This window comes from Salvelinus namaycush, chromosome 40 (genome assembly GCF_016432855.1).
Source record: "Salvelinus namaycush isolate Seneca chromosome 40, SaNama_1.0, whole genome shotgun sequence".
In the NCBI taxonomy this organism is placed as follows: domain Eukaryota; kingdom Metazoa; phylum Chordata; class Actinopteri; order Salmoniformes; family Salmonidae; genus Salvelinus; species Salvelinus namaycush.
In genome coordinates, this window is record NC_052346.1 from 14,652,980 (window position 1) to 14,680,479 (window position 27,500).

The 27,500-nt window shown below is 43.7% G+C and overlaps 2 protein-coding genes across 3 annotated transcripts in view; both read right to left on the minus strand.

The window, feature by feature from the left end:
* Window positions 1–8,217, minus strand: part of LOC120033253 (ephrin-A2-like) — a 17,971-nt gene extending 9,754 nt beyond the window's left edge. Inside the window, exon 1 of the mRNA XM_038979527.1 lies at window positions 8,120–8,217. Coding sequence (XP_038835455.1) covers window positions 8,120–8,217 — 98 coding nt within the window. The remainder of the gene's footprint in view (window positions 1–8,119) is intronic.
* A 9,209-nt stretch (window positions 8,218–17,426) lies between these two features.
* On the minus strand, window positions 17,427–25,485 carry LOC120033308 (polypyrimidine tract-binding protein 1-like). Of its 2 annotated transcripts, none has more exons than XM_038979590.1 (17): window positions 25,405–25,485; window positions 24,695–24,751; window positions 24,518–24,536; window positions 23,964–24,006; window positions 23,591–23,763; window positions 23,000–23,146; window positions 22,619–22,828; window positions 22,394–22,504; window positions 22,057–22,246; window positions 21,822–21,896; window positions 21,503–21,639; window positions 20,795–20,828; window positions 20,204–20,296; window positions 20,019–20,108; window positions 19,780–19,906; window positions 19,620–19,697; window positions 17,427–19,150 (listed from the first exon to the last, which is right to left on the minus strand). In XM_038979590.1, exons 1-17 carry the CDS (start codon window positions 25,410–25,412, stop codon window positions 19,018–19,020), a joined length of 1,725 nt encoding a protein of 574 aa, XP_038835518.1. In that variant the 5' UTR covers window positions 25,413–25,485; the 3' UTR covers window positions 17,427–19,017. The 2 variants fall into 2 exon arrangements, with proteins under 2 accessions (XP_038835518.1, XP_038835517.1); XM_038979589.1 differs by having other exon boundaries at window positions 24,518–24,602.
* Window positions 25,486–27,500: the final 2,015 nt, after the last annotated feature.

Genomic DNA, 27,500 nt, shown 5'->3' on the forward strand with positions numbered 1-27,500 from the left:
TGATGTAATTGAATAATTGAATCTCACAGTAGATGCTTCACATTTGTCTGATTGACTGACGACTAACTAACTGATTAACCAACTGACATAAACATAAGAGTTTTCCCCTCATTCCTGCCCCACCCCTCTCTCTCTCTCTCCCTCCATCCCTCTCTCCACCCACCCCTCCTCATGTGTGTCTACTGAAGTAGCCTGACTTAATCACTCAAAGCTGGAAAACACTTAGAGGCTCTTCACTAAATCCATATTGAACACACACACACATCCATATCAAAATGAGGTTATATCTGCGGGCAGTTTGCCACATCTTTGATCAATAATATAATTTCAGTTTTATTAATAACTCCAAACACTGACATGCCCCGTAAGCACTTTACCAGAAAACAAGCAACCATAACCCCCTTCTGCCCCCAACCCTTTACCAGACAACCACTAACCCAACCCTTTACCAGACAATCACCACCCCAACCCTTTACCAGACAACCACCACCCCAACCCTTTACCAGACAACCACTAACCCAACCCTTTACCAGACAATCACCACCCCAACCCTTTACCAGACAACCACTAACCCAACCCTTTACCAGACAATCACCACCCCAACCCTTTACCAGACAATCACCACCCCATACCTTTACCAGACAATCACCACCCCAACCCTTTACCAGACAACCACTAACCCAACCCTTTACCAGACAATCACCACCCCAACCCTTTACCAGACAATCACCACCCCAACCCTTTACCAGACAATCACCACCCCAACCCTTTACCAGACAATCACCACCCCAACCCTCTACCAGACAACCACCAACACAAGCCTTTACCAGACAACCACCAACCCAACCCTTTACCAGACAACCACCAACACAAGCCTTTACCAGACACCCGCCAACACAAGCCTTTACCAGACAACCACCAACCAAACCCTTTACCAGACAACCACCAACCAAACCCTTTACCAGACAACCACCAACCAAACCCTTTACCAGACAACCACCAACCAAACCCTTTACCAGACAACCACCAACCCAACCCTTTACCAGACAACCACCAACCAAACCCTTTACCAGACAACCACCAACCAAACCCTTTACCAGACAACCACCAACCCAACCCTTTACCAGACAACCACCAACCCAACCCTTTACCAGACAACCACCAACCCAACCCTTTACCAGACAACCACCAACCAAACCCTTTACCAGACAACCCCCAACCAACCCCTTTACCAGACAACCACCAACCCAACCCTTTACCAGACAACCACCAACCAAACCCTTTACCAGACAACCCCAACCCAACCCTTTACCAGACAACCCCCAACCCAACCCTTTATCAGACAACCACCACCCCAACCCTTTACCAGAAAACCACCAACACAAGCCTTTACCAGACAACCACCAACCCAACCCTTAACCAGACAACCCCCAACCCAACCCTTTACCAGACAATCCCCAACCCTTTACCAGATAAGCACCAACCCAACACTCTAGCAGACACCCATCATCCCAACCCTTTACCAGACACCCACCAACACAAGCCTTTACCAGACAACCGCCAACACAAGCCTTTACCAGACAACCACCAACACAAGCCTTTACCAGACAACCCTCAACGCACCCCTTTATCAGAGAAACCACCAACCCAATCCTTTACCACACAACCCCCAATCCTTTACAAGACAACCACCACCTATAGAGGATTCTCTAACCAGACAACCAGCACCTATAGAGGATTCTCTAACCAGACAACCAGCACCTATAGAGGATTCTCTAACCAGACAACCAGCACCTATAGAGGATTCTCTAACCAGACAACCAGCACCTATAGCGGATTCTCTAACCAGACAACCACCACCTATAGAGGATTCTCTAACCAGACAACCAGCACCTATAGCGGATTCTCTAACCAGACAACCACCATCTATAGATGATTCTCTAACCAGACAACCACCACCTATAGATGATTCTCTAACCAGACAACCACCACCTATAGAGGATTCTCAAACCAGACAACCACCACCTATAGAGGATTCTCTAACCAGACAACCAGCACCTATAGAGGATTCTCTAACCAGACAACCACCATCTATAGATGATTCTCTAACCAGACAACCAGCACCTATAGATGATTCTCTAACCAGACAACCAGCACCTATAGAGGATTCTCTATCCAGACAACCACCACCTATAGAGGATTCTCTAACCAGACAACCAGCATCTATAGAGGATTCTCTAACCAGACAACCACCACCTATAAAGGATTCTCTAACCAGACAACCACCACCTATAGAGGATTCTCTAACCAGACAACCACCACCTATAGAGGATTCTCTAACCAGACAACCAGCATCTATAGAGGATTCTCTAACCAGACAACCACCACCTATAGAGGATTCTCTAACCAGACAACCACTACCTATAGAGGATTCTCTAACCAGACAACCAGCATCTATAGAGGATTCTCTAACCAGACAACCAGCATCTATAGCGGATTCTCTAACCAGACAACCACCACCTATAGAGGATTCTCTAACCAGACAACCAGCACATATAGAGGATTCTCTAACCAGACAACCACCACATATAGAGGATTCTCTAACCAGACAACCACCACCTATAGAGGATTCTCTAACCAGACAACCACCACATATAGAGGATTCTCTAACCAGACAACCAGCACCTATAGAGGATTCTCTAACCAGACAACCACCACCTATAGAGGATTCTCTAACCAGACAACCAGCATCTATAGAGGATTCTCTAACCAGACAACCAGCATCTACAGCGGATTCTCTAACCAGACAACCAGCACCTATAGCGGATTCTCTAACCAGACAACCAGCACCTATAGCGGATTCTCTAACCAGACAACCACCACCTATAGAGGATTCTCTAACCAGACAACCACCACCTATAGAGGATTCTCTAACCAGACAACCACCACCTATAGAGGATTCTCTAACCAGACAACCACCACCTATAGAGGATTCTCTAACCAGACACCAGCACCTATAGAGGATTCTCTAACCAGACAACCACCACCTATAGCGGGTTCTCTAACCAGACAACCACCATCTATAGAGGATTCTCTAACCAGACAACCACCACCTATAGAGGATTCTCTAACCAGACAACCACCACCTATAGAGGATTCTCTAACCAGACAACCACCACCTATAGAGGATTCTCTAACCAGACAACCAGCACCTATAGAGGATTCTCTAACCAGACAACCAGCATCTATAGAGGATTCTCTAACCAGACAACCAGCACCTATAGAGGATTCTCTAACCAGACAACCAGCACCTATAGAGGATTCTCTAACCAGACAACCAGCACCTATAGAGGATTCTCTAACCAGACAACCAGCACCTATAGAGGATTCTCTAACCAGACAACCAGCACCTATAGAGGATTCTCTAACCAGACAACCACCATCTATAGAGGATTCTCTAACCAGACAACCACCACCTATAGAGGATTCTCTAACCAGACAACCACCACCTATAGAGGATTCTCTAACCAGACAACCAGCATCTATAGAGGATTCTCTGACCAGACAACCAGCAACTATAGAGGATTCTCTAACCAGACAACCAGCACCTATAGAGGATTCTCTAACCAGACAACCAGCACCTATAGAGGATTCTCTAACCAGACAACCAGCACCTATAGAGGATTCTCTAACCAGACAACCAGCACCTATAGAGGATTCTCTAACCAGACAACCACCACCTATAGAGGATTCTCTAACCAGACAACCACCACCTATAGAGGATTCTCTAACCAGACAACCACCACCTATAGAGGATTCTCTAACCAGACAACCACCACCTATAGAGGATTCTCTAATCAGACAACCAGCACCTATAGAGGATTCTCTAACCAGACAACCACCACCTATAAAGGATTCTCTAACCAGACAACCAGCATATATAGAGGATTCTCTAACCAGACAACCACCATCTATAGAGGATTCTCTAACCAGACAACCAGCATCCTTTCTAACCCATTTTTCTGTCTCACTGTATAAACTTCCTCTTTTTCTCTTCAAATGATTTAACACATTTCTACTTTTAACCCTCTTATGTCTCTCAGCTTTCGCTACTGAAATGTCGTCTTGAGGATTAATAAAGTATTAACCTATCAGCCTATACATTTGAAAGTCTAAGTGATTTGACGGTAGTTTAGAGAAAGCATTTGGCTAATAACACTTTTATCAATGTCTATGTACAAAACATAGAACATTTCTAAATAATTTGACACTCTTGTAGTGTAGATGGATCATTAATACATTATTTATCCATCTGACTGTGTAAAAAAATATATAAAGTATAAATGATTTGTAGAGCACAGGGTTACAGCTGAGGTTAGTGTGTGTGGGGGGGTAGAGTTAGGCTTAGAGACGAATGTGGAAGCATTACAGGAGATATTCTTTTTCACAGCTGAAACATGTTAAAGCTGAATAGTACATTTGCGAAATAGCACAGTGCACGCGTGCACGCACACACACACACCTGAATGAGGATGGCAGAGAGAACATGAATTATACATCCAGGCAGTCTCTCCGAATTAGTGAGAAAGAAGGAGGAAGAGAGAGAGAGAGATTGTGCCTCATCACCTCCTCAAGACTAATAAAGACAGCAGTGTGTGTGTGTGTGTGGGGGGGGGGGGGGTTAATTCCCTCTCTCCCCAACCAGAGAGAAAACAGTCTTTGAACGTTGAACCAATGAGGAGATGTTACTGGGAGCATTTCCTCACCAGCTGTGGCACACACACACACACACACACATCTCTGAAAACATCTCTCTCAGACATACAAGTATTTTCTCTCTAACTGTGTTTCTCTCACAGATGTAGACAGCAAGAAAAACTTCAGAATGATAAGCTATCACAATCCCTTTCCAAAACACTTACACACTCACTAATGCTTAAAGTTAGTGGTTGGTCACCATGAGTAAACACACCCAAAGCATGGATTACAGTCTGTCCTTGTCCATAGGACCTCTTTCAGGGTAAGGAAACTAATAAGGCATTTCATCATTTGGGTGAACTATCCCTTTAAGATGCCCAGCGTAAAGCTGTTAGTAATGTTAGAAGGTAGCTGCACCGCCACTTTCTCAGAAGTCTAGTTTTTAGGACCGACCCAGTTTAGAACAGTGCACCATCTCTAACACACACACACACACACACACACACACACACACACACACACACACACACACACACACACACACACACACACACACAGTTCTGGGATCTGGAAAGAAGACAGAAGTGTGCGTTTGAAGTGTGTGTGATCAAACAGTGAGTATGCAGCTCCACAGCCGTACGCCACAACTCATACCTCACACACTCCTCCTGTATCTCCTCCTGTAATCTCTTTATCTCCTCTGTCTTTGTCCCTGCCTTTCTAATAGTCTATTTCTCTACTTCTTTCCTTTCTCACTCCTGTCATTTCATTGTCGTGTGTGTGGGTGGGCGTGCGTCTGTGTCGAATACCTTTTTTCCATCTCTTATCTATTTCTATGTAATATTGAATGTTTCCATCTAATATCTCTAGTATATTGTGTTTCTAATACAGTACACCAGATATCTTGTATCTATCTGCTATCTTTGACATCTACTATCAGGTATTGTATAGATCAATAAAAACAAAGAAGGCTATGAAGTTATATAATGTGTGTCCCTCAGTGTTATGTCATTGGTGTTACCGCCTTGAAAATCAATGATTAGAAAGATATACAAGGACCTTAAGCATTCTCTCCAGTGGCAAACTGTTATCGGGGATGGGTCTATATTAAATACAATTATTAGCTAAACACACCCTTTTAGTATGTCATACATTTGAAGATTCAGTTGATCATGTGGTGTGTCTAAATCCAAAGTGCCACTTGGTGTTAGTGAATTGAAATGAAGGGAAATAACATTGTGAGCAAAATGACAAATCATATCACTTCAGTACATTCTTTTTAAAGGATTGATGACCTTAGATTTCAGCATTTGTGGTCTCCATATCAGAAAAACCTTAACATAAAATGTCTTATTGTGTAATGAGTGCGCTGAGAGTCGGGAAGCAAGTTCAGGGAGTGAGTGGTTTAATAAATAAACGCAACTAAATACAAAAACAAGAAACACGAACAACTCACAGACATGACACTGGAACAGAAACAATGACGCCTGGGGAAGGAACCAAAGGGAGTGACATATATAGGGAAGGTAATCAGGGAAGTGATGTAGTCCAGGTGAGTCTGATGAGGCGCTGGTGCATGTACCGATGGTGACAGGTGTGCGCCATAACGAGCAGCCTGGTGAGCTAGAGGCCGGAGAGGGAGCACACGTGACACATTGGTGTTACCCTCATTGGTGTTAATACTCCTACTGGTGGCACAACGTTATCGTAATGGTAAACGTTATTTAAAGTCATTAAGGTACCATATTAGTTGATTTAGAATGGGAAGATGTAACTAAATACATTTAAATAAATACACACCTAGAAGAATGAAGTACTTTTTTTCCAAAGTGCCATGCCCAAATGTCACCGTAATTCAAGAAGGACCTGTCAGTGAAGCGAGATCAGATTAAGAATAAGGGGATATTTCAGACAAGTGCCTCCATCTTTTAAAACATATCATGAGTGGTGATGTGATTGCAATATCAAACACACACACACACCACTAAAAACAGAGATTTCCTGACAAAGTTTGCTGAGTGAAAGTTGTTCCGAGTCCTGACCTTAAATGTTTTATAGACATTTAACATCACCTGTGAAGCTAAACCAAGTGGAAAACAGATTGTGTACACCAGCAAAACATCTCTTCCTGTCTCTCTCCCACATAATTTCTCTCATCCACCTCTCGCTTCACAACTCTTCACACACACATACACACACTAGCTACTATCCTCCCCGTTCAAGCTACTATCCTCCCCGTTCAGTTTCTCTCTGAGGACATCCATCCCATAGCATGAAACCCTCTGCAATCATCATTAGGGACCTCTAGAGGAGGATGGAGAGAACCACAAAGCCTCCCAGAAGAGAGAGGAGAAAACATGATGGGGAGGACACAGGATGGGGAGAAAATGGGATGGGGAGAACACAGGATGGGGAGGACACAGGATGGGGAGAAAATGGGATGGGGAGGAAAAAGGGAGGAGAAGAATATAATTACTTTGAAGGATCAACCCTGGGATTAAATTTGGCTATTCTCTGAGGGTAGAGAGACAGGATGCGTGTGTGTTTTGCAAAAACAAAGCTGTCTGTGTGTGGTTTGAAACTCATCTCCTGTTCATTTGTTTCTGTATAAACAAACTTTTCCATCAACCTCCCATCACACATTAATTCAGCGATATAACAATAGCATTGCCCAAACAAAGCATGTTGTCTGATGTAGCACGTTGACAGAGGGAGGAGGGGAAGAGCAGAGTGAGAGGGGAAAAAAGAAGGAAAGAGACGGAGAGAGAGAGGAGAGTCTTCCTCCTTGCCTGTTAAATATTTGAGCACTTGTGGAGAGACAGAGCTGTTAGCTGAACTAAATCAGCAGCGTCGGTGTGTGTGTGTTGCAGGGGGAGACAGGGCTGTTAGCCGGTTAGTGGTAATTCAACCGTGATAGAGTGGGAGTACTTTCACTGTTTATATATGTACCTGAGAGAGAGAGAGAGAAGGGATGGAGTGAGGGGGAGGCAGGGAGGGAGAGGGAGGCTGTCCAGTCTGTCAGAATTCATTAGACTGACAGAGCGAGGCTGCTCTGCACCATATCAATGAGACCCAGCTAACCACAGCAGTGTGTGCGTGTGTGTGTGTGTTTGCGTGTGTCTATCCCCTATACTCAATAACTAGAGAGGGAGGCATGATGCCCTCATTGTCTATCAGAGACAAAAGGAGCTTTCAGCTCAATTATAGCATCCGCACGCACGCACGCACGCACGCACGCACGCACGCACGCACGCACGCACGCACGCACGCACGCACGCACGCACGCACGCACGCACGCACGCACGCACGCACGCACGCACGCACACACACACACACACACACACACACACACACACACACACACACACACACACACACACACACACACACAGACACAGACAGACAGACTGTATCATCCTACCTGGGGTTCGTGCTGTTCCAGTAGACAGCATGGTGGTCGAAGATGATCTGGTCTTCAGCCCAGACGTACAGACAGGAAGACAGGACAGTCAGACACATCAGAACCACCTGCGTCACACACGTACACACACTCCTCTGACCAGGCCGAGCCGTCCACCTCACACTCCTCAAACCAGTTACACACAACATCATAGTGTCCACTTGAAGTCTACTTGTTAGATCCACCTCCACAGTAGTGTTCGCTGGTTATGTTAGCTTACAGTTGAGTTGGAATATCCAGTGCATGGACAGTCTCAATCAGTGTCTGGGCTTTCAAAGATCCCAGTCCATTCCGATTGTTCCAGCCTGTTAGTGGAAACAGGGTGGCAGAGGTCGTAGTGTGCAGGACTTTGAATCCAGGACTTTGTAATGTGGTTTGAATCCAGGTGTGTTGTTTTGGCGTGTTTTTGTTTACGAACCTTATCCTGAACCTTGACCACTTTGCTAGCATGCCCAAAGCTAACCTTATCCTAACCAATCGCTAGCATGCACAAACCTAACCTGTTGCGCTTGCATGTTGCGCAAATCACTCAATCTCAATCAATACAGGAAGAGTGTCTATGTTCTTGCCAGGGTCTGAGACTTGTCCTCCCATTGTACAACTTGTGCTCCCCTGAATATGACATCCAAACTAGTGACTTTCATTCTCCTGAATCCACGCATTTATCTTAAGTCCACTGTCTGTTCATTGATGATTGATTACGGTGATGAGACGTTGTTATTATTTGACATATTTCTGTATTTCTATCAATACTGGCGTTGATGAATTATCAGCCATCTCACGATGTCGTCCTCTCTCTTTCGATCACACACTATCAGTACAAATAGATACCTCTTCTCTCCACTCCTCTCCTCCACTCCACAAAGAGACGCGAAGCCAAATCCAATCTGGGTTTAATGTCGTCCGGGGACCGAACATCCTGACTCCCCTCAGCTCGCTGGGACTGAACTGTCTTCAGTAAGAGATATATTGGTACTGAACAGTTTCCTCAGGGAGTTGTTTTGGTACTGAACAGTTTCCTCAAGGAGTTGTTTTGGTACTGAACAGTTTCCTCAGTGAGACATGTTCCATGCTGAACAGTTTCTTCAGTAAGAAATTATGTTTTGGTACTGACCAGTTACCCCAGTAACAGATGCTGTTTTGGTGTTGAAAGTAGGATGTTTCGGTACTGACCAGTTACCCCAGTAACAGATTCTGTTTTGGTGTTGAAGGTAAGATGTTTCAATACTGACCAGTTACCCCAGTAACAGATTCTGTTTTGGTGTTGAAAGTAGGATGTTTCGGTACTGACCAGTTACCCCAGTAACAGATTCTGTTTTGGTGTTGAAGGTAAGATGTTTCAATACTGACCAGTTACCCCAGTAACAGATTCTGTTTTGGTGCTGAAGGTAAGATGTTTCGGTACTGACCAGTTTCTATCTGGTCCTGAACACCTCCCTTCAGTAAGGGAGGTCCATTTGAATATTCTTCAGATGTTCGTTCGGGTCAATAAACCACGCCAGGTTAATTGTTTCCTCAGTGAGAGTGGTTGGATGGGTCCTGTTATTGCTGCTCGTTTTTATCAGAGATCACCAGCTATCACGCTCCTCCCGTCCCAAGATCCTCTTCAGTCTGTTTCTGCTGATTTGTATGTAAAATCCAATTCGGCTTCATGGTCCACACTCCACAATGTTCTTTACGGATCAACACACAGACTGGCTGAGACACACACACAGACTGATGCAGACACACACACAGACTGATGCAGACACACACACAGACTGGCAGAGACCGACAGAGTGAATAACGTGGCGATCCTTCCAACAGTCTCTCACGGTGACAACACTCCTCGTGGTGAATCTGATTCTCAGCTCCCGCTGCTGCCAGAATCTCCTCACTGCTCGTGTTCACCTCCTTCTCTCCCTCCCTCTACCCATCCTCCCTCTTTCTCCCTCCCCCTCCCTCCCTCTCCCTCCCTGCCCCTCCCTCCCTCTCCCCTCCCTCACTCTGAGCTGGCGGAGTCTCTCAGTCTCTTACCTCTGGGGACAGTGTCTGACTCACTGCTCTCGCGGCTCTGAAGCCGCTTAGTTCAGCTGTATTAAACTGTATGTATCCACATATACATAACATGGGTTAGGATAATACTGAGTGTTAGGTTAGAATATCACTGTCTATCCAGTTACTACATCTTTACAAATCAAGTCGTGTAATCAAGTTATTACTACACCTTTTTTGTACAATTAAGGTATTACTACATTTGTACTGTTCCAGAATAATGTAGTTATCATTGTAGCGCATCTGTGCTGCAAGAATGTATATAATCGAAGTATTAAGAGTATTGTAAGAATAAATACTTATCTGTATGAACAGACCTATATACAGTGGGGAGAACAAGTATTTGATACACTGCCGATTTTGCAGGTTTTCCCACTTACAAAGCATGTAGAGGTCTGTAATTTTTATCATAGGTACACTTCAACTGTGAGAGACGGAATCTAAAACAAAAATCCAGAAAATCACATTGTATGATTTTTAAGTAATTAATTAGCATTTTATTGCATGACATAAGTATTTGATACATCAGAAAAGCAGAACTTAATATTTGGTACAGAAACCTTTGTTTGAAATTACAGAGATCATACGTTTCCTGTAGTTCTTGACCAGGTTTGCACACACTGCAGCAGGGATTTTGGCCCACTCCTCCATACAGACCTTCTCCAGATCCTTCAGGTTTCGGGGCTGTCGCTGGGCAATACGGACTTTCAGCTCCCTCCAAAGATTTTCTATTGGGTTCAGGTCTGGAGACTGGCTAGGCCACTCCAGGACCTTGAGATGCTTCTTACGGAGCCACTCCTTAGTTGCCCTGGCTGTGTGTTTCGGGTCATTGTCATGCTGGAAGACCCAGCCACGACCCATCTTCAATGCTCTTACTGAGGGAAGGAGGTTGTTGGCCAAGATCTCGCGATACATGGCCCCATCCATCCTCCCCTCAATACGGTGCAGTCGTCCTGTCCCCTTTGCAGAAAAGCATCACCAAAGAATGATGTTTCCACCTCCATGCTTCACGGTTGGGATGGTGTTCTTGGGGTTGTACTCATCCTTCTTCTTCCTCCAAACACGGCGAGTGGAGTTTAGACCAAAAAGCTCTATTTTTGTCTCATCAGACCACATGACCTTCTCCCATTCCTCTCTGGATCATCCAGATGGTCATTGGCAAACTTCAGACGGGCCTGGACATGCGCTGGCTTGAGCAGGGGGACCCTGCGTGCGCTGCAGGATTTTAATCCATGACGGCGTAGTGTGTTACTAATGGTTTTCTTTGAGACTGTGGTCCCAGCTCTCTTCAGGTCATTGACCAGGTCCTGCCGTGTAGTTCTGGGCTGATCCCTCACCTTCCTCATGATCATTGATGCCCCACGAGGTGAGATCTTGCATGGAGCCCCGGACCGAGGGTGATTGACCGTCATCTTGAACTTCTTCCATTTTCTAATAATTGCGCCAACAGTTGTTGCCTTCTCACCAAGCTGCTTGCCTATTGTCCTGTAGCCCATCCCAGCCTTGTGCAGGTCTACAATTTTATCCCTGATGTCCTTACACAGCTCCCTGGTCTTGGCCATTGTGGAGAGGTTGGAGTCTCTTTGATTGAGTGTGTGGACAGGTGTCTTTTATACAGGTAACGAGTTCAAACAGGTGCAGTTAATACAGGTAATGAGTGGAGAACAGGAGGGCTTCTTAAAGAAAACCTAACAGGTATGTGAGAGACGGAATTCTTACTGGTTGGTAGGTGATCAAATACTTATGTCATGCAATAAAATGCAAATTAATTACTTAAAAATCATACAATGTGGGCCTCCCGGGTGGCGCAGTGGTATAGGGCACTGCATCGCAGTGCTAGCTGCGCCACCAGAGTCTCTGGGTTCGCGCCCAGGCTCTGTCGCAGCCGGCCGTGGGGCGACGCACAATTGGCATAGCGTCGTCCGGGTTAGGGAGGGTTTGGCCGGTAGGGATATCCTTGTCTCATCGCGCTCCAGCGACTCCTGTGGCGGGCTGGGCGCAGTGCGCGCTAACCAAGGGGGCCAGGTACACGGTGTTTCCTCCGACACATTGGTGCGGCTGGCTTCCGGGTTGGAGGCGCGCTGTGTTAAAGAAGCAGTGCGGCTTGGTTGGGTTGTGCTTCGGAGGACGCATGGCTTTCGACCTTCGTCTCTCCCGAGCCCGTACGGGAGTTATAGCGATGAGACAAGATAGTAATTACTAGCGATTGGATACCACGAAAATTGGGGAGAAAATGGGATACAATTTATTAAAAAAATAAAATAATCATACAATGTGATTTTCTGGATTTTTGTTTTAGATTCCGTCTCTCACAGTTGAAGTGTACCTATGATAAAAATTGCAGACCTCTACATGCTTTCGAAGTAGGAGAACCTGCAAAATCGGCACTGTATCAAATACTTGTTCTCCCCACTGTATATATACCCCCATCTTAACCAATATAACCCAAATACAGCTGTAAAAGAATACATCTACTGGCATACTGGGTCTGCTCTGTGTAATAAACCATTCTAACCATCATAACCAAAATACATTTATAATAAACTAACCATTCTAACCAAAATAAATGTATAATAATCTAACCATTCTAACCATCATAACCTAAATAAATTAAATATAAACTAAACATCATAAATGAATAATAAACTAACCATTCTAACCATCATAACCTAAATAAATTAAATATAAACTAACCATCATAAATTAATAATAAACTAACCATCATAACCTAAATAAATTAATAACAAGCATTTCGCTACATCCGCAATGACATCTGCTAAATATCTATGTGACCAATAAAAATGTGATTTGAATAAACTAACCATCATAACCTAAAAATGTTTTTATAAACTAACCATTCTAACCATCATAACCTAAATAAATGAAATATAAACTAACCATTCTAACCATCATAACCTAAATAAATTAATAATAAACTAACCATTCTAACCCAAACAACCCAGACCCAGCTGCATGTTGTCTGACTGAATTATTCATACGGTGGCTGTCTGGAGCACGCATGTTTAAACACACACCTCTCGTCCCTCTACCCCTCCCTCCTAGTCTCCTGTCTCGCTCCTCTCCATCTCTCTGCCGGTCTGCAGCATGCATGTTTAAACACACACCTCTCATCCCTCCCTCCTAGTCTTCTGTCTCGCTCCTCTCCATCTCTCTGCCGGTTCAGAGCGTGCATGTTTAAACACACATGCAGGAGGATGAAGTAGCTTGTAGATGCTCTACCCAACACACGAGCAGAACAGGGTTGAGCAACCCTGGAGCTGTGTGAGCTTAAGTGCCTTGCTCAAGGGCGCAAAGGCAGTATGTAGGACATGGGATAGAGGCCACTGCCAGCAGCCCTCCGGCTGTCTGCTCACTCCCGGCAGATATTCCCCATGAGCCCTGGGATCTGAATTGGCAACCCTTCGGTTACTGGCCCGCTTCATATCCTTTACAAGGGCAGTTCTAATATACAGTGTGGCAAAAAAGTATTTAGTCAGCCACCAATTGTGCAAGTTCTCCCACTTAAAATGATGAGAGAGGCCTGTAATTTTCATCATAGGTACACTTCAACTATGACAGACAAAATAAGAAAAGAAAATCCAGAAAATCACATTGTAGGATTTTTAATGAATTTATTTGCAAATTATGGTGGAAAATAAGTATTTGGTCATTAACAAAAGTTTATCTCAATACTTTGTTATATACCCTTTGTTGGCAATGACAGAGGTCAAACGTTTTCTGTAAGTCTTCACAAGGTTTTCACACACTGTTGCTGGTATTTTGGCCCATTCCTCCATGCAGATCTCCTCTAGAGCAGTGATGTTTTGGGGCTGTTGCTGGGCAACACAGACTTTCAACTCCCTCCAAAGATTTTCTATGGGGTTGAGATCTGGAGACTGGCTAGGCCACTCCAGGACCTTGAAATGCTTCTTACGAAGCCACTCCTTCGTTGCCCGGGCGGTGTGTTTGGGATCATTGTCATGCTGAAAGACCCAGCCACGTTTCATCTTCAATGCCCTTGCTGATGGAAGGAGGTTTTCACTCAAAATCTCACGATACATGGCCCCATTCATTCTTTCCTTTACACGGATCAGTCGTCCTGGTCCCTTTGCAGAAAAACAGCCCCAAAGCATGATGTTTCCACCCCCATGCTTCACAGTAGGTATGGTGTTCTTTGGATGCAACTCAGCATTCTTTGTCCTCCAAACACAACGAGTTGAGTTTTTACCAAAAAGTTCTATTTTGGTTTCATCTGACCATATGACATTCTCCCAATCTTCTTCTAGATCATCCAAATGCTCTCTAGCAAACTTCAGACGGGCCTGGACATGTACTGGCTTAAGCAGGGGGACACGTCTGGCACTGCAGGACTTGAGTCCCTGGTGGCGTAGTGTGTTACTGATGGTAGGCTTTGTTACTTTGGTCCCAGCTCTCTGCAGGTCATTCACTAGGTCCCCCCGTGTGGTTCTGGGATTTTTGCTCACCGTTCTTGTGATAATTTTGACCCCACGGGGTGAGATATTGCGTGGAGCCCCAGATCGAGGGAGATTATCAGTGGTCTTGTATGTCTTCCATTTCCTAATAATTGCTCCCACAGTTGATTTCTTCAAACCAAGCTGCTTACCTATTGCAGATTCAGTCTTCCCAGTTGGTGCAGGTCTACAATTTTGTTTCTGGTGTCCTTTGACAGCTCTTTGGTCTTGGCCATAGTGGAGTTTGGAGTGTGACTGTTTGAGGTTGTGGACAGGTGTCTTTTATACTGATAACAAGTTCAAACAGGTGCCATTAATACAGGTAACGAGTGGAGGACAGAGGAGCCTCTTAAAGAAGAAGTTACAGGTCTGTGAGAGCCAGAAATCTTGCTTGTTTGTAGGTGACCAAATGCTTATTTTCCACCATAATTTGCAAATAAATTAATAAAAAATCCTACAATGTGATTTTCTGGATTTCTTTTCCTCATTTTGTCTGTCATAGTTGAAGTGTACCTATGATGAAAATTACAGGCCTCTTTCATCTTTTTAAGTGGGAGAACTTGCACAATTGGTGGCTGACTAAATACTTTTTTGCCCCACTGTATATATATAGTACCAGTCAAAAGTTTGGACGCACCTACTCATTCCAGGGTTTTTCTTTATTTGTACTATTTTCTACATTGTAGAATAATAGTGGAGACATCAAAACTATGAAATAACACATATGGAATCATGTAGTAACCAAAAAAGTGGTAAACAAATCAAAATATATTTTACATTTGAGATTCTTCAAAGTAGCCACCCTTTGCCTTGACAGCTTTGCACACTCTTGGCATTCTCTCAACCAGCTTCATGAGGTATGCCTTGTTAAAAATTAATTTGTGGAATTTCTTTCCTTAATGTATTTGAGGCAATCACTTGTGTTGTGACAAGGTAGGGGTGGTATACAGAAGATAGCCCTATTTGGTAAACGACCAAGTCCATTTTATGGCAAGAAGAGCTCAAGAGCAAAGAGAAATGACAGTCCATCATTACTTTAAGACATGAAGGCCAGTCAATACGGAAAAGTTGCAAAAACCATCAAGCGCTATGAAGAAACTGGCTCTCATGAGGACCACCATAGGAAAGGAAAACCCAGAGTTAACTTTGCTGCAGAGGATTAATTAATTAGAGTTAACAGCCTCAGAAATTGCAGCCCAAATAAATGCTTCACAGAGTTCAAGTAACAGACACATCTCAACATCAACTGTTCAGAGGAGACTGCATGAATCAGGCCTTCATGGTCGAATTTCAAAGAAACCCCTACTAAAGGACACCAATAAGAAGAAGAGACCTGTTTGGGCCAAGAAACACGAGCAATGGACATTAGACCGGTGGAAATCTGTCCTTTGGTCCGATGAGTCCAAATTTGAGATTTCTGGTTCCAACCGCCGTGTCTTTGTCAGACGCAGAGTAGGTGAACAGATTATCTCTGCATGTGTGGTTCCCACCGTGAAGCATGGAGGTGTGATGGTGCCTCGCCGGTGACACTGTCGGTGATTTATTTAGAATTCAAGGCACACTTAACCAGCATGGCTACCACAGCATTCTGCAGCGATACGCCATCCCATCTGGTTTGCGCTTAGTGGGACTATCATTTGTTTTTCAATAGGACAATGACCTAACACACCTCCAAGCTGTGTAAGGGCTATTTGACCAAGAAGGAGAGTGATGGAGTGCTGCATAAGATGACCTGGCCTCCACTATCACCCAACCTCAACCCAATTGAGATGGTTTGGGATGAGTTGGAGCACAGAGTGAAGGAAAAGCAGCTAACCAGTGCTCAGCATATGTGGGAACCCCTTCAAGACTGTTGGAAAAACATTCCAGGTGGAGCTAGTTGAGAGAATGCAAAGTTGTCATCAAGGCAAAGGGTGGCTACTTTGAAGAATCTCAAATATAAAATATATTTTGATTTGTTTAACACTTTTTTGGTTACTACATGATTCCATATCTGTTATTTAATAGTTGAGATGTCTTCACTACTATTCTACAATGTAGATAATAAAAATACAAACCCTTGAATGAGTAGGTGTGTCCAAACTTTTGACTGGTACTGTAGTATTGAAGAAAATCCAACAGTGTGTGGGCGGGAAATTACTATTTCATCACCACCACCAGACCCCTACGGTTATAAGGGGGACATGAGGTCTGAACAGAAGGCACTGTCACCAAAGCAATGTCCTAGGAGTAAAATTACAAGAAAATGTCACAAAGGTGATGTCACAGAGATAATCACCAGGGCCCAGTTTTTCTAAAGTTAACTATCTGGATTTCAGTTATCAGATAGGATTAAATGCATAGAAATAGAATGAATAGAACAGTAGTTGAAGTCAATGATTCGCCTGTTCTATTCATTTAATCCTATCGAATTGGCAAAAAAGTCATCTTCGTAGCAATGGGGAAAGTCAGAGAAATAATCACAAGGTAAAGTCACCTCTGTATCAGTGGGGACAAAGTCAGAGCGAGAGATGGCTCCACCTAGTGCCATATTATTTTCCTGGATACAGTGATCTATACTTGGCTCTGGCTCCACCAAGTGGCCATACAGGGATTGACCAGTGAGAGGGTCATTCCCAAGCCTATCAGAAGGCAAAGAAGCTTACTTAAACCGCTCAAATCTTTTCAGATCTACAAGTGTGCCTATAGGGAGTAGGGGCCAGGAGTAGTGCCTTGAGACTAGGGGGCCATTTGGAAATCAGCAAACATCAAAAACACAAGGCTGTGTTCCATTAACTTTAATTTCTTTGTGATACAAAACTCATCTTTACAGCCCTCCAGAGAAAGCTGGCATTACCTTTATATCAAAATATACATGTTGGAATCAACGTTTGTTAACTATATATCAAAATATACATGTTGGAATGAAATTGAATCTGTGGTACAATCCAAATCACTGTTGTACAAAAACACTAAATATAGACAGACAAAAACCCTCCTCCTGCTTCATGACATAACATCCGGTTGACCCCTGACCCCAATAAAACCCATAATGGAAAATAAAAGCGACAACCGTCACCAGGAGAGGAATACAGAACTACCTCACAGCTATCCACTGTGATATCATCAACTAGGTCAACCTACAGTATATATATATATTCATGCTTAAAGTAATCTACCAACAGAGGTATTTAACTGTAATTAAACAGAAATGGGACAAGAAACCAAATATCACAAATTCAAGGTATATCTCACTCAAAATTACTATTTTTAAATCTAGTGGCTGACTGATTAGGTATAAAATGAAAACAAAATCAAATCCCTAGAGGCAGTCTTTCAATTTGGACCATAGAATCAAACCAATGGGAGAAAAGAGTTTAGAACATTGTCTTTTAAACTGACAAGGGGTGGTAGGTACTCTGGTCCTCAATAACATCAACCATCAATAGCTACATGAAACCGTTTATGCTACAGAAGAATCTATAGCAAAAGCCATATATAGACAGTCAGTGCCAGAACAAAGGTAATAAATACATTTGTGTTGTAGGCACTAAATACCTAAGGCGGTGTGAAATAAAATTGGAGTATTGCATGTGTGTATCTGTAAAATATTAGGGGTGAAGTAGGCACTAAAGACTAAATGCTGCATGATTTTAAGTGGCACCCCTGGAGCAAGAATTAAGACTTGAGGCACAGTGACCGGTAGATATCAAACAGTACAAGGTATAGAAAATGAGAGAGTATAGAACTACTAATGTTACAAAAATACAATGGAATGCATAGTGTACATCTAGAAATCAAAAAGACCACAGCCATATATTTCAAATCAAATTATTGATGTTCAAAGAAAAAGCTTATTTGAGAGTCCAATCGTATAAAATCAATGTAATAGCATGGAAAGGCTAGCCGGCTGGTCTGGTTAAGGCACTAGACTGTTGCTGAAAGGCATTTTGTTAGAGCAATATGACTAGTGGTGAAGATCCCAAGGACAGACCGTAGAAACAGAAAACATTAAATCAATGGATTTTTTTTAGTATATCAAATGGAAAAAATAAAACATTGTAATCTAGAAACAGAAAGACTAGATGTGCATTCTGCAGAGTGTAGAAACAGAAATACTAGATGTGCATCTTGGAGAGTTCTGTGAGTTTCCTTCCATAGAAGTCGAACTACTAAAATAAAATATGAACCGATTATATCCATAGTAAATGTAAATAATTGTGTAAAAATAATGATAAAACTTAAACAAGTATAAAGGAATGATTAAGTGTGTCTCGTGTGGAATAAGACTTGACATACAAACGACGTGGAAGGCATTCTGATAAACAGGTTTGGTCTATACTCTGTAGTTACAGCTGTGTGTGAGTGATTGTGTTAGATGGTAGATTTGGAGAAAGACACTCTGAGGTGGTGGTTATCTCCCAGGTCATGGTTGTGGAACTCGATGAGACTCTCAACAGCTTCCTCCACTGAGCTCATCTGGATCAGAGCCATCTTACGGTCCTTCCTATACACACACCAGGAAAGAGGATGCCACATTACATCAGGTAGTGATGTCATAAAGACAAGAACATCGTCAGGTAGTGATGCAATAAAGACCATTCCACCATTGGGTAGTGACATCATAATGACCTTTACATTGTCGGGCAGTGATGCCACAAAGACTATTACATCATTAGGTAAAGATGTCATAAAGACAAGCACATTAATTACCTCAACTAACCTGTACCCCCGCACACTGACTCAGTACCGGTGCCCCCTGTATATAACCTTGTTATTGTGTTACTTTTTATTTTAGTCTACTTGGTAAATATTTTCTTAACTCTTCTTGAACTGCACTGTTGGGTTAAGGGCTTGTAAGTAAGCATTTCACGGTAAAGTCTACACTTGTTGTATTCGGCGCATGTGACAAATAAAGTTTGATTTGATCATTAGGTAGTGATGTCATAAAAGTGTAGTTGGATGTTGAGACTTACTGGAAGAACTTGAAGGCCGTGACTGAAGCTCCTGAACTGCTGAACAGTGCCTTCAGATCCTCCTCTCCTACTGCAGGACTAGAGAGAGAAAGCATTAGCAGAGAAAGCAATAGGACACTTTCAAATAAAGGGGATGTTGTGTGTGTGTGTGTGTACGTACGGTATGTTGGAGAGGTGCAGTGTGCCAGAGGGAGGGTAGATGTTGTTGTAGTTTTTGGAGCCAGGCTTCTTAAAACGGTGGAGAGGAGAGGTGGCATAGTCCTTAGTCAACCCCTGGTCCTCATGGCCTTGAATAGGATAGAGTAGAACATGTCATGACACAACAGTAGTGGATGTTAGACGGCCCATACCGTCTCTCTGGGCAGCTGTGTGTTTAGACATGGTAGTGTGTGTACATACCTTCTCTGGGCAGCTGTACGGTGGTGTGTTTAGACATGGAGACACGTAGAGACCGGCCATGGAGACGCACCCCGTTCAGGTGGCTCATCGCTGAGGAGAAGACAAGCCCGTCAAACACCAAAACACACACGTGCTACTAACTACTTCAACGCACACACAGACGCACGGTCACATACACACAGTACCTAGCTGAGCCTGTGTGCCATCAGCCATCTGGACCAGAGCGTTGTCCTTCTTATTGAACAGAATCTTCACTCTCATCACGTCGCCATACACACCTGGAGAACACACACAGGTTAAAACACAGCACACACTCCAAACTAGATGCACTTTTCATGAAGAGACTTAGTTGTAATGTCAGTGATGTAATGTGATCGTCTTGATCAACAGCAGACAGACTAAACTACTGTAATGCCCAGACAACAGGTTCTATACCACCACACTACTCAGTTCTGGCCATTGAAATGAAACGACTGATTCATGTAAAGGAGAGCTTGGATTTCTGATTCAGAGACAGACAGATCACAACATGAAAACCAGCCCAGGTAACAGATAGTTAGATTCAGTACCAGTTGGTAATTAAATAAATATATTAAGTGAAACAGATTAAAGAATGATAAAATAATAAAAAGTATATATTTAGGTCAATATAAGGGTAAATGAAGACTGAATGAGGTAGGTACAGTCAAGGTACAGTGATGATATAATATTATTGGTAACAGTAGGTAAATGTAAAATCTAAAGTCATAAAGGGAAACGAAAGGCTAATAACATACCAAAGAGAATAAAGAGGCAGTTTGGTGTAACGCTCTTTATAAACAGCAGGGGGAGGTAGAGGAACCAGGGAGGGGGAGAGAGAAAGAGGGAGGGGACAGGGGTAAAGTGGAGGAGGAGAGTGGAGTCAGGGATGGAGGGATGGAGTCCAGCAGTCAGCAGCCAAGAGGTCCACGGGAGGATCACATGGAGGAGAAAGAGAGGGAGAGAAAGAGAGAGGGAGAATGATGAGAAGAAGAGCAGAACAGGGTTGAGCATAGGAGTGAGTTTTTATAAAGGTCAAAGAGCAGGATGAGATGGGGAAGGAGAGAATAAAAGAAAAGGAGGTAAAGAAGAAAAAAACAAGGTCAGTAAACACAGAATAGTGTCTAAATTAAAACACTGTCACTATGGCAACACTAGGAGGAGAAAAGAGACAGATTAACAATGCAACAGTACAGGTCAGATAATACAGTACAATAACATGGGGGGTGTCTCTATATAAGGATTCTTATATAGGGGGGTGTCTCCAGCAACTCAAGAATAGACAAAAAGGAAGCCATGAAATGGAAGATAACAGAAGACTGTTAGTTCTAAACTGTGGGGAGACACCCATTTAAAGGGCTGAGAGGAAAAGTTTACTATGGTGTGCTTGTACGATAGAGAACGGATGTATACTGGTGTGCTTGTGGTTGAGAGAAAGAGAGTGTATGGGTAGTAACAGTCCTGACCTCTGGGTTGAGGTTGCTGACCAATAGGACGCCAGCTTGTCCTCCTCCACCGCCAAGGGCTTGCAGGCCGAGACGACTAGCGGCCATGCCCCCTGGACCCATACCGAATGACGCCAAGGCACCGGGCATAGACAAACCTAGACACACACAAAGAAAAACACACGTTATCTCAAGCACCGGGGCCAACCTGTGCAGCTGGAGTAGACCAACCGATGATTTGACAATGTAGTAATAGCTATGTAATAAACGGAGTAAGAACAGGTTTGTAGTAGGCTACAGGTAGAGTGAACCAGCTGACTGTGTTAATGTGAGGATGTACCTGCAGCCTGCTGTAGAGTGAAGGCCTGGGGGAATCCGTGTCCATAAGGAGATGCTGAGAGCAGACCTGGAGACCCTGGAAAGAGATAGGAGATGGGAGAGAAAGAGAGGGGAAAAGACATGAGTCAAATTTCAGTGTCAGTTTGACAGTCTCCAGAAGAGCACCCTGGTAGCTACGTGCTAGCTCCTGGTACAAAAAAAGTGTGAGAAACACCGGTCTAACGTGTGTGTGTTACCGAAGGCGGCAGCAGCCATCGCGTGCTGGTCCATTCCAGGCTGAGGGTTGTGTTGCTCTCCAGTAGAAAGGTCAGGTCTGGTGTAGTCACGGCTCTTATCGTTGTTAAACTTCACGTTGAGGCTGGTCAGCTTGGAGAAACTCACCCTCAGAGTACAGCAGCCGTTATAGATGTTCTGACCGTCTAGAGACTGCAGAGACACAGAGGGATTAGGGGCGTGGAAGTTCAGGCAAGTCCATTTACAGCATCTATTATTGATGTTCTGACCATCTGGAGATGGCAGAGAGAGCTGGAGAAATCAGAGGTTTATGGGGGGGGGGGGGGGGGGTGTACGTACCATTTTGGTGTGCTGTGCCGTCATGGGGTCAGCGTATTGGACCAGAGCCTGGAACTGGTTGTTCTTAGTGAAAGTGATGATCTTCAGAACAGACCCATACTTGGAGAAGATCTACAGGGGAGAACACACACAGGTTACATCCCTGCTGCAGGCATTTTGACAACAAGCAAAAGAAAACCATTTGAACACACTCATGACTAAAAAACACTGGTGGAGTGTGCGTACCTGGTGCAGGACTTCCAGTGTGACGGGGTAGAAGAGGTTTTCTACTATGACTCTAAGGACAGGGCTTTGGGTGGCCATGCCTCTGGCTCCCATCTCTCCCCCTCCAACTGACATGGTAGCGCCCATCCCACCCCCCATACCGGACATGGTAGAGCCCAACATGGTGCCACCCTGGACAGCATTCACCGCCTGCAGTGCTGCCTGGACTCTCTGGGGAGGGGACACACAAACATACAGTTATTACATTGTACTGTGGGCACTATGCTGTAACCTCTGCATATGACAAAGAAACTTTGACTTGACGCTTTACGAATGTGCTACAGATGTACAAGTTAGTGAGTCTCATATTGGTGTGGGTCAATGGTGGAAGTGTCCTCTTACCACTTGGTTAGGTGAGTTGTCGGTCTTGAGTTCCTTGTGGTTGCTGTACTGCATGAATACAGGCTGCTGTCTGATGAGGGGGGTGACCGTTGCGTAGTAGTTCACCATGGTCTGAGCCTGGTCCACAGTGTTCATCTCCAGGAACGCCTACACACACACACACAAAAGATCAGCCGGGGAAGGTGTGTGTGGACACCGTGTATGTGTGCCTGAGTGTGAACACCTTTAGGGTAGAGGATCTGTAGTGTGTGTGTGTGTGAACCCCTTTAGGGTAGAGGATCTGTAGTGAGTGTGTGAACCCCTTTAGGGTAGAGGATCTGTAGTGAGTGTGTGAACACCTTTAGGGTAGAGGATCTGTAGTGAGTGTGTGAACACCTTTAGGGTAGAGGATCTGTAGTGAGTGTGTGAACACCTTTAGGGTAGAGGATCTGTAGTGAGTGTGTGAACACCTTTAGGGTAGAGGATCTGTAGTGAGTGTGTGAACCCCTTTAGGGTAGAGGATCTGTAGTGAGTGTGTGAACACCTTTAGGGTAGAGGATCTGTAGTGTGTGAACCCCTTTAGGGTAGAGGATCTGTAGTGTGCGCACGTACCTGGTTCTTTCCCTTCATCATCAGAAGGTTGGTGACCTTCCCAAAGGGCATTCCCATGCTGATGACCTCAGAATCCTGGATGTCCCCGGGCAGCTGGCGCAGGTGGATGACACGCGATGGAGCGCTGGGGCTCCGCATCTCACCTTTGAACTTCTTACTGTCATTACCGTTGGCTACAAACAGACAACTTTTTAATTTAACTTCTTACTCTTAGCACCATTAACTACTAGAGAACAACAGAACATTCTGATTAGTAGCTAATGGTAATGTGTCTGTTAATCAGAATGTTCTATGCTGTTCTCTAGTAGCTAATGTGTCTGTTAGAGAACAACATAGAACATTCTGATTAACCATCAGCTACACACACACACACCTGGGGTCATGATGTAGGAGGAGAAGAGTTCATCGGATCCCCTCTGGAAGAGAAAGAAACATTCACAATGATCATAACCACATACACCATGGAGACAGAGACAGGCCTAGCTGGGTTGTATTGACTGAGCACCAACCGGAAGAAAACCCTGAACATGCTCAATAACAAACTTGTTTCCATTTTCTGTTGCAAAACGTTTTGCTACATGCACTAATGTGCACCAACAAATACGACCCGGGTAAATGTATTAACAGAGTTATGGCTGGAGAGGAGCAGTCTGTCAGACAGATGGTCTTGCTCAACCAGACTACAGTTAATGAAGCTGCTCTGTGTCAGTCAGTCAATGGTGCTCATGTCTGGAGTGGCCCAGCAGCCTCACTCCATCTCTCTACAATACAGCTACTGTTCCAGCCAGAGACACAAAGACACTCATGCTAACAGCACTCAGAAACACAGCCAGAGAGGAGAGACTTTAACCAACGTTTTAGCACAGAAGACAGGGGTAACAAAGGAGAAAAAACAAGGAATTAAATTGTGAATGAAAAGACGCCTACCTTGGTACCCACTGAGACACTGGGGAGAGAGAGAAAAGGAGGGTTACTCATTTGAGTTACTCCAAAGAGGACCGGATGCATTTTCCTAAAAGATCAACCAATCAGTAAATCACTCAATCAACATTTTACATTACATTTTAGATTTCTTGTAAATGTAAAATCTATCAGGAGACTTACTCTATGTCTGTGACGTAGCCAGGTCCCATAGGATACAGATCAGCATCTAACTTGTGTCTGTTTAGACAAAGGGGGGAAAGAGAGGAGACAAGGAAATGGAGGAGGAAAGAGGAAGTTTAGTTACTAACTTTATGGAAGTTCATAGCTAGCTAGAAACTGCATTGACTCAAGAAAAGTTGCGTTAGTTCACTTCGTTGAATTGAAATGTCCCCTGAGCAGCAAATAGCCATAGAATTGGAAGAATTTAGCCTAATCCTGAACACACAACATTCGCCTTCCACAAACACGAGCGCACATATGGAATGCGGAAACTAGCTAACGTTACAAAGACACGTTGATTCAAGATGGGCGTTTTTAAAAACTAAATTTCGCAAACCGTTAAAGGTGGTTACTTTCGTCTACATGAAAAAACTTCAACTAGCGTTTTTTTTCTGTTATTTGCAATATAATAAGTAAAAAAAACAACCCTTACTAAAGTCTTAACTTCAACTAGTTCGCATCTCTTCCGGACACGCTCACGCGCAGACAATGCTAACTAGCTAGCCTTGTTGAAAGTCTCAAACATCATCTAGTCTCAAACTAAACGTCAAACTACTACTAAACATATTGCATAACAACATAACTGTATATAAAAAAAAATACAAATAGTCAAACTACGGTTAGATTATTTCCGTTTCTTTTCGACATAAAACTACATCTTTTTCACTCACCCTTCCATCGTTCGATATAATCCACAGGTCTCTGGAGCGGCGGCAGATATCCTTGATTTTCATACAAAATGGCTGAATACACCGAGGCGTTCGTTGATTGGTCCAGGTACTTGGAAGAACCCTAAATGGGCGGGCACTTACACCTAGCATCGCAATTTGATTGGTTCCTAAAAGGGTGGGTATAACATTCTCTTAAAGTTCTCGACCGAAACTTGACCAAAATCACTGTGAAACCATACCCTTGCTTTGCGTTTGTTTACCTAGTGAAAATAACGAAGAATGGTTTTCAATGACACACATTGATTTATTATGTTCTAGTATTGGATGGCTGACTCGCAAACCTTTGCAACTAAACAATGAATACTGCTTCTTTCCTGTTTCACAATCAGTTCATGTAGTTCAGAAAATACAAATTCCATACAGGGTTGTAGTTCATGCATTGGCCAACAGATGGCATAATTTGTCTATTACAGGGCTGACTGAGGAGGAGTAGCTGTGTGATTTGGTTTACTATGGGACTCTAAACCAGACCTGCTGGGTTAAAATGTCAACGTTCTTTATACTTCAGCAGCAGATTAGCATGCTGGACACAATGGAATAGTCATTTAGGTACAAACTCTATGCTTGGTAAACAAAATCAACTACACATCAATTAATCAAAAGTATTTCACAGACTTGACCCAGGTGTTTTTTTGCATGTTTTTTTGTTGTTGTATTAAGTGGTTTGAAACAGTTGTTACTATTTCCAATGCATAAAAAAGCAGAGGTAATCTATGGTGTGTGGATATGACCAATAAACGACCCCAGCTAACCCAAGACCATCACACTCCCTGGTTCCAGCGAGAGATCTGTAATCTCTCACTCTCTTGCTCCTCTCTCTCTCTCTCCCCCTAACCCCGCCTTATCTCTCCACCTCCCTCTCCTTCCTATCCCCTCTCTATGTCCCTTCACTGAACCTATCCTCTCCAGTTTCCCTTCTCTCCCTCCTCCCTCTCTCATCCCAGACCCCACCCTTTCTCTTTCCCCTAGTGTACACTGTAGAGCAGGGTAATGGAACACACAGACACCAGAGAGTCTCTGGAATGGAAGGTTTATTCTGTTGACGACAGGTTTCACCTTCCCTTCGATCCCAATAGAACCCATTATTACATTCATGTTAAGCAATATGCCAAAAGGATGGATATAGTTATCAATGATACTGATCAGACCTGATGAGGAGTATTACGATCAATAACAACACTAACCAGAGTTAGAGTTAATGCTACATCAGAAGATTCAACATCACTGACTCAACAAAATTCATAAGCATCAGCATTAAAACAATGGCCGGGCTTGACTCAAACAGTGAACCAGCCATCCTTTACATTTTTAAAAATAAAATAGTGCAATGTGTTTATGAGTTGCACAGTGTCATAGTGAGTCTAATGAGGAGATTAGTAGAGATGAATAGAGATCAATAGATTACTAGATGTAAGTAGAGTATAAATGACTTGAGATGATGAGACAGAGATGATGACATGGGATGGACAGTTTAAAACAGAGATAATGATGTTATCTGAGAAGTACCAGATGACATGGTGTGGTTGCTTGATTAATTGATTGATTGGTTTACCTATTGATTTGTGATGATGGTACAAGCTTGCATGCGGAGTGTGGTTGGCTATGATTTGGCAGAAACCTAACAAATAAATACTGTCATGTTTTGTCATTGATCATCATGTCTTGTCCCTGTGCTTCCCTCTGCTGGTCTTATTAGGTTCTTTCCCTCTTTCTATCCCTCTCTCTCCCCCTCCCTCTCTCCCTCTCTCGCTCTCTCTCTCTATCGTTCCGTTCCTGCTCCCAGCTGTTTCCCATTCTCCTAACTACCTCATTTACTCTTTCACACCTGTCCCCTATTTTACCCTCTGATTAGAGTCCCTATTTCTCCCTCTGTCTTCCGCTTCTGTCCTTGTCGGATTCTTGTTTGATGTTTGCTGTTCTGTGTCCTTGTTCCGCCCTGTCGTGTTTTTGCCTTCTTCAGATGCTGCGTGTGAGCAGGTGTCTATGTCAGCTACGGCCTGTGCCTTCCTGAAGCGACCTGCAGTCTGTGGTCGCGT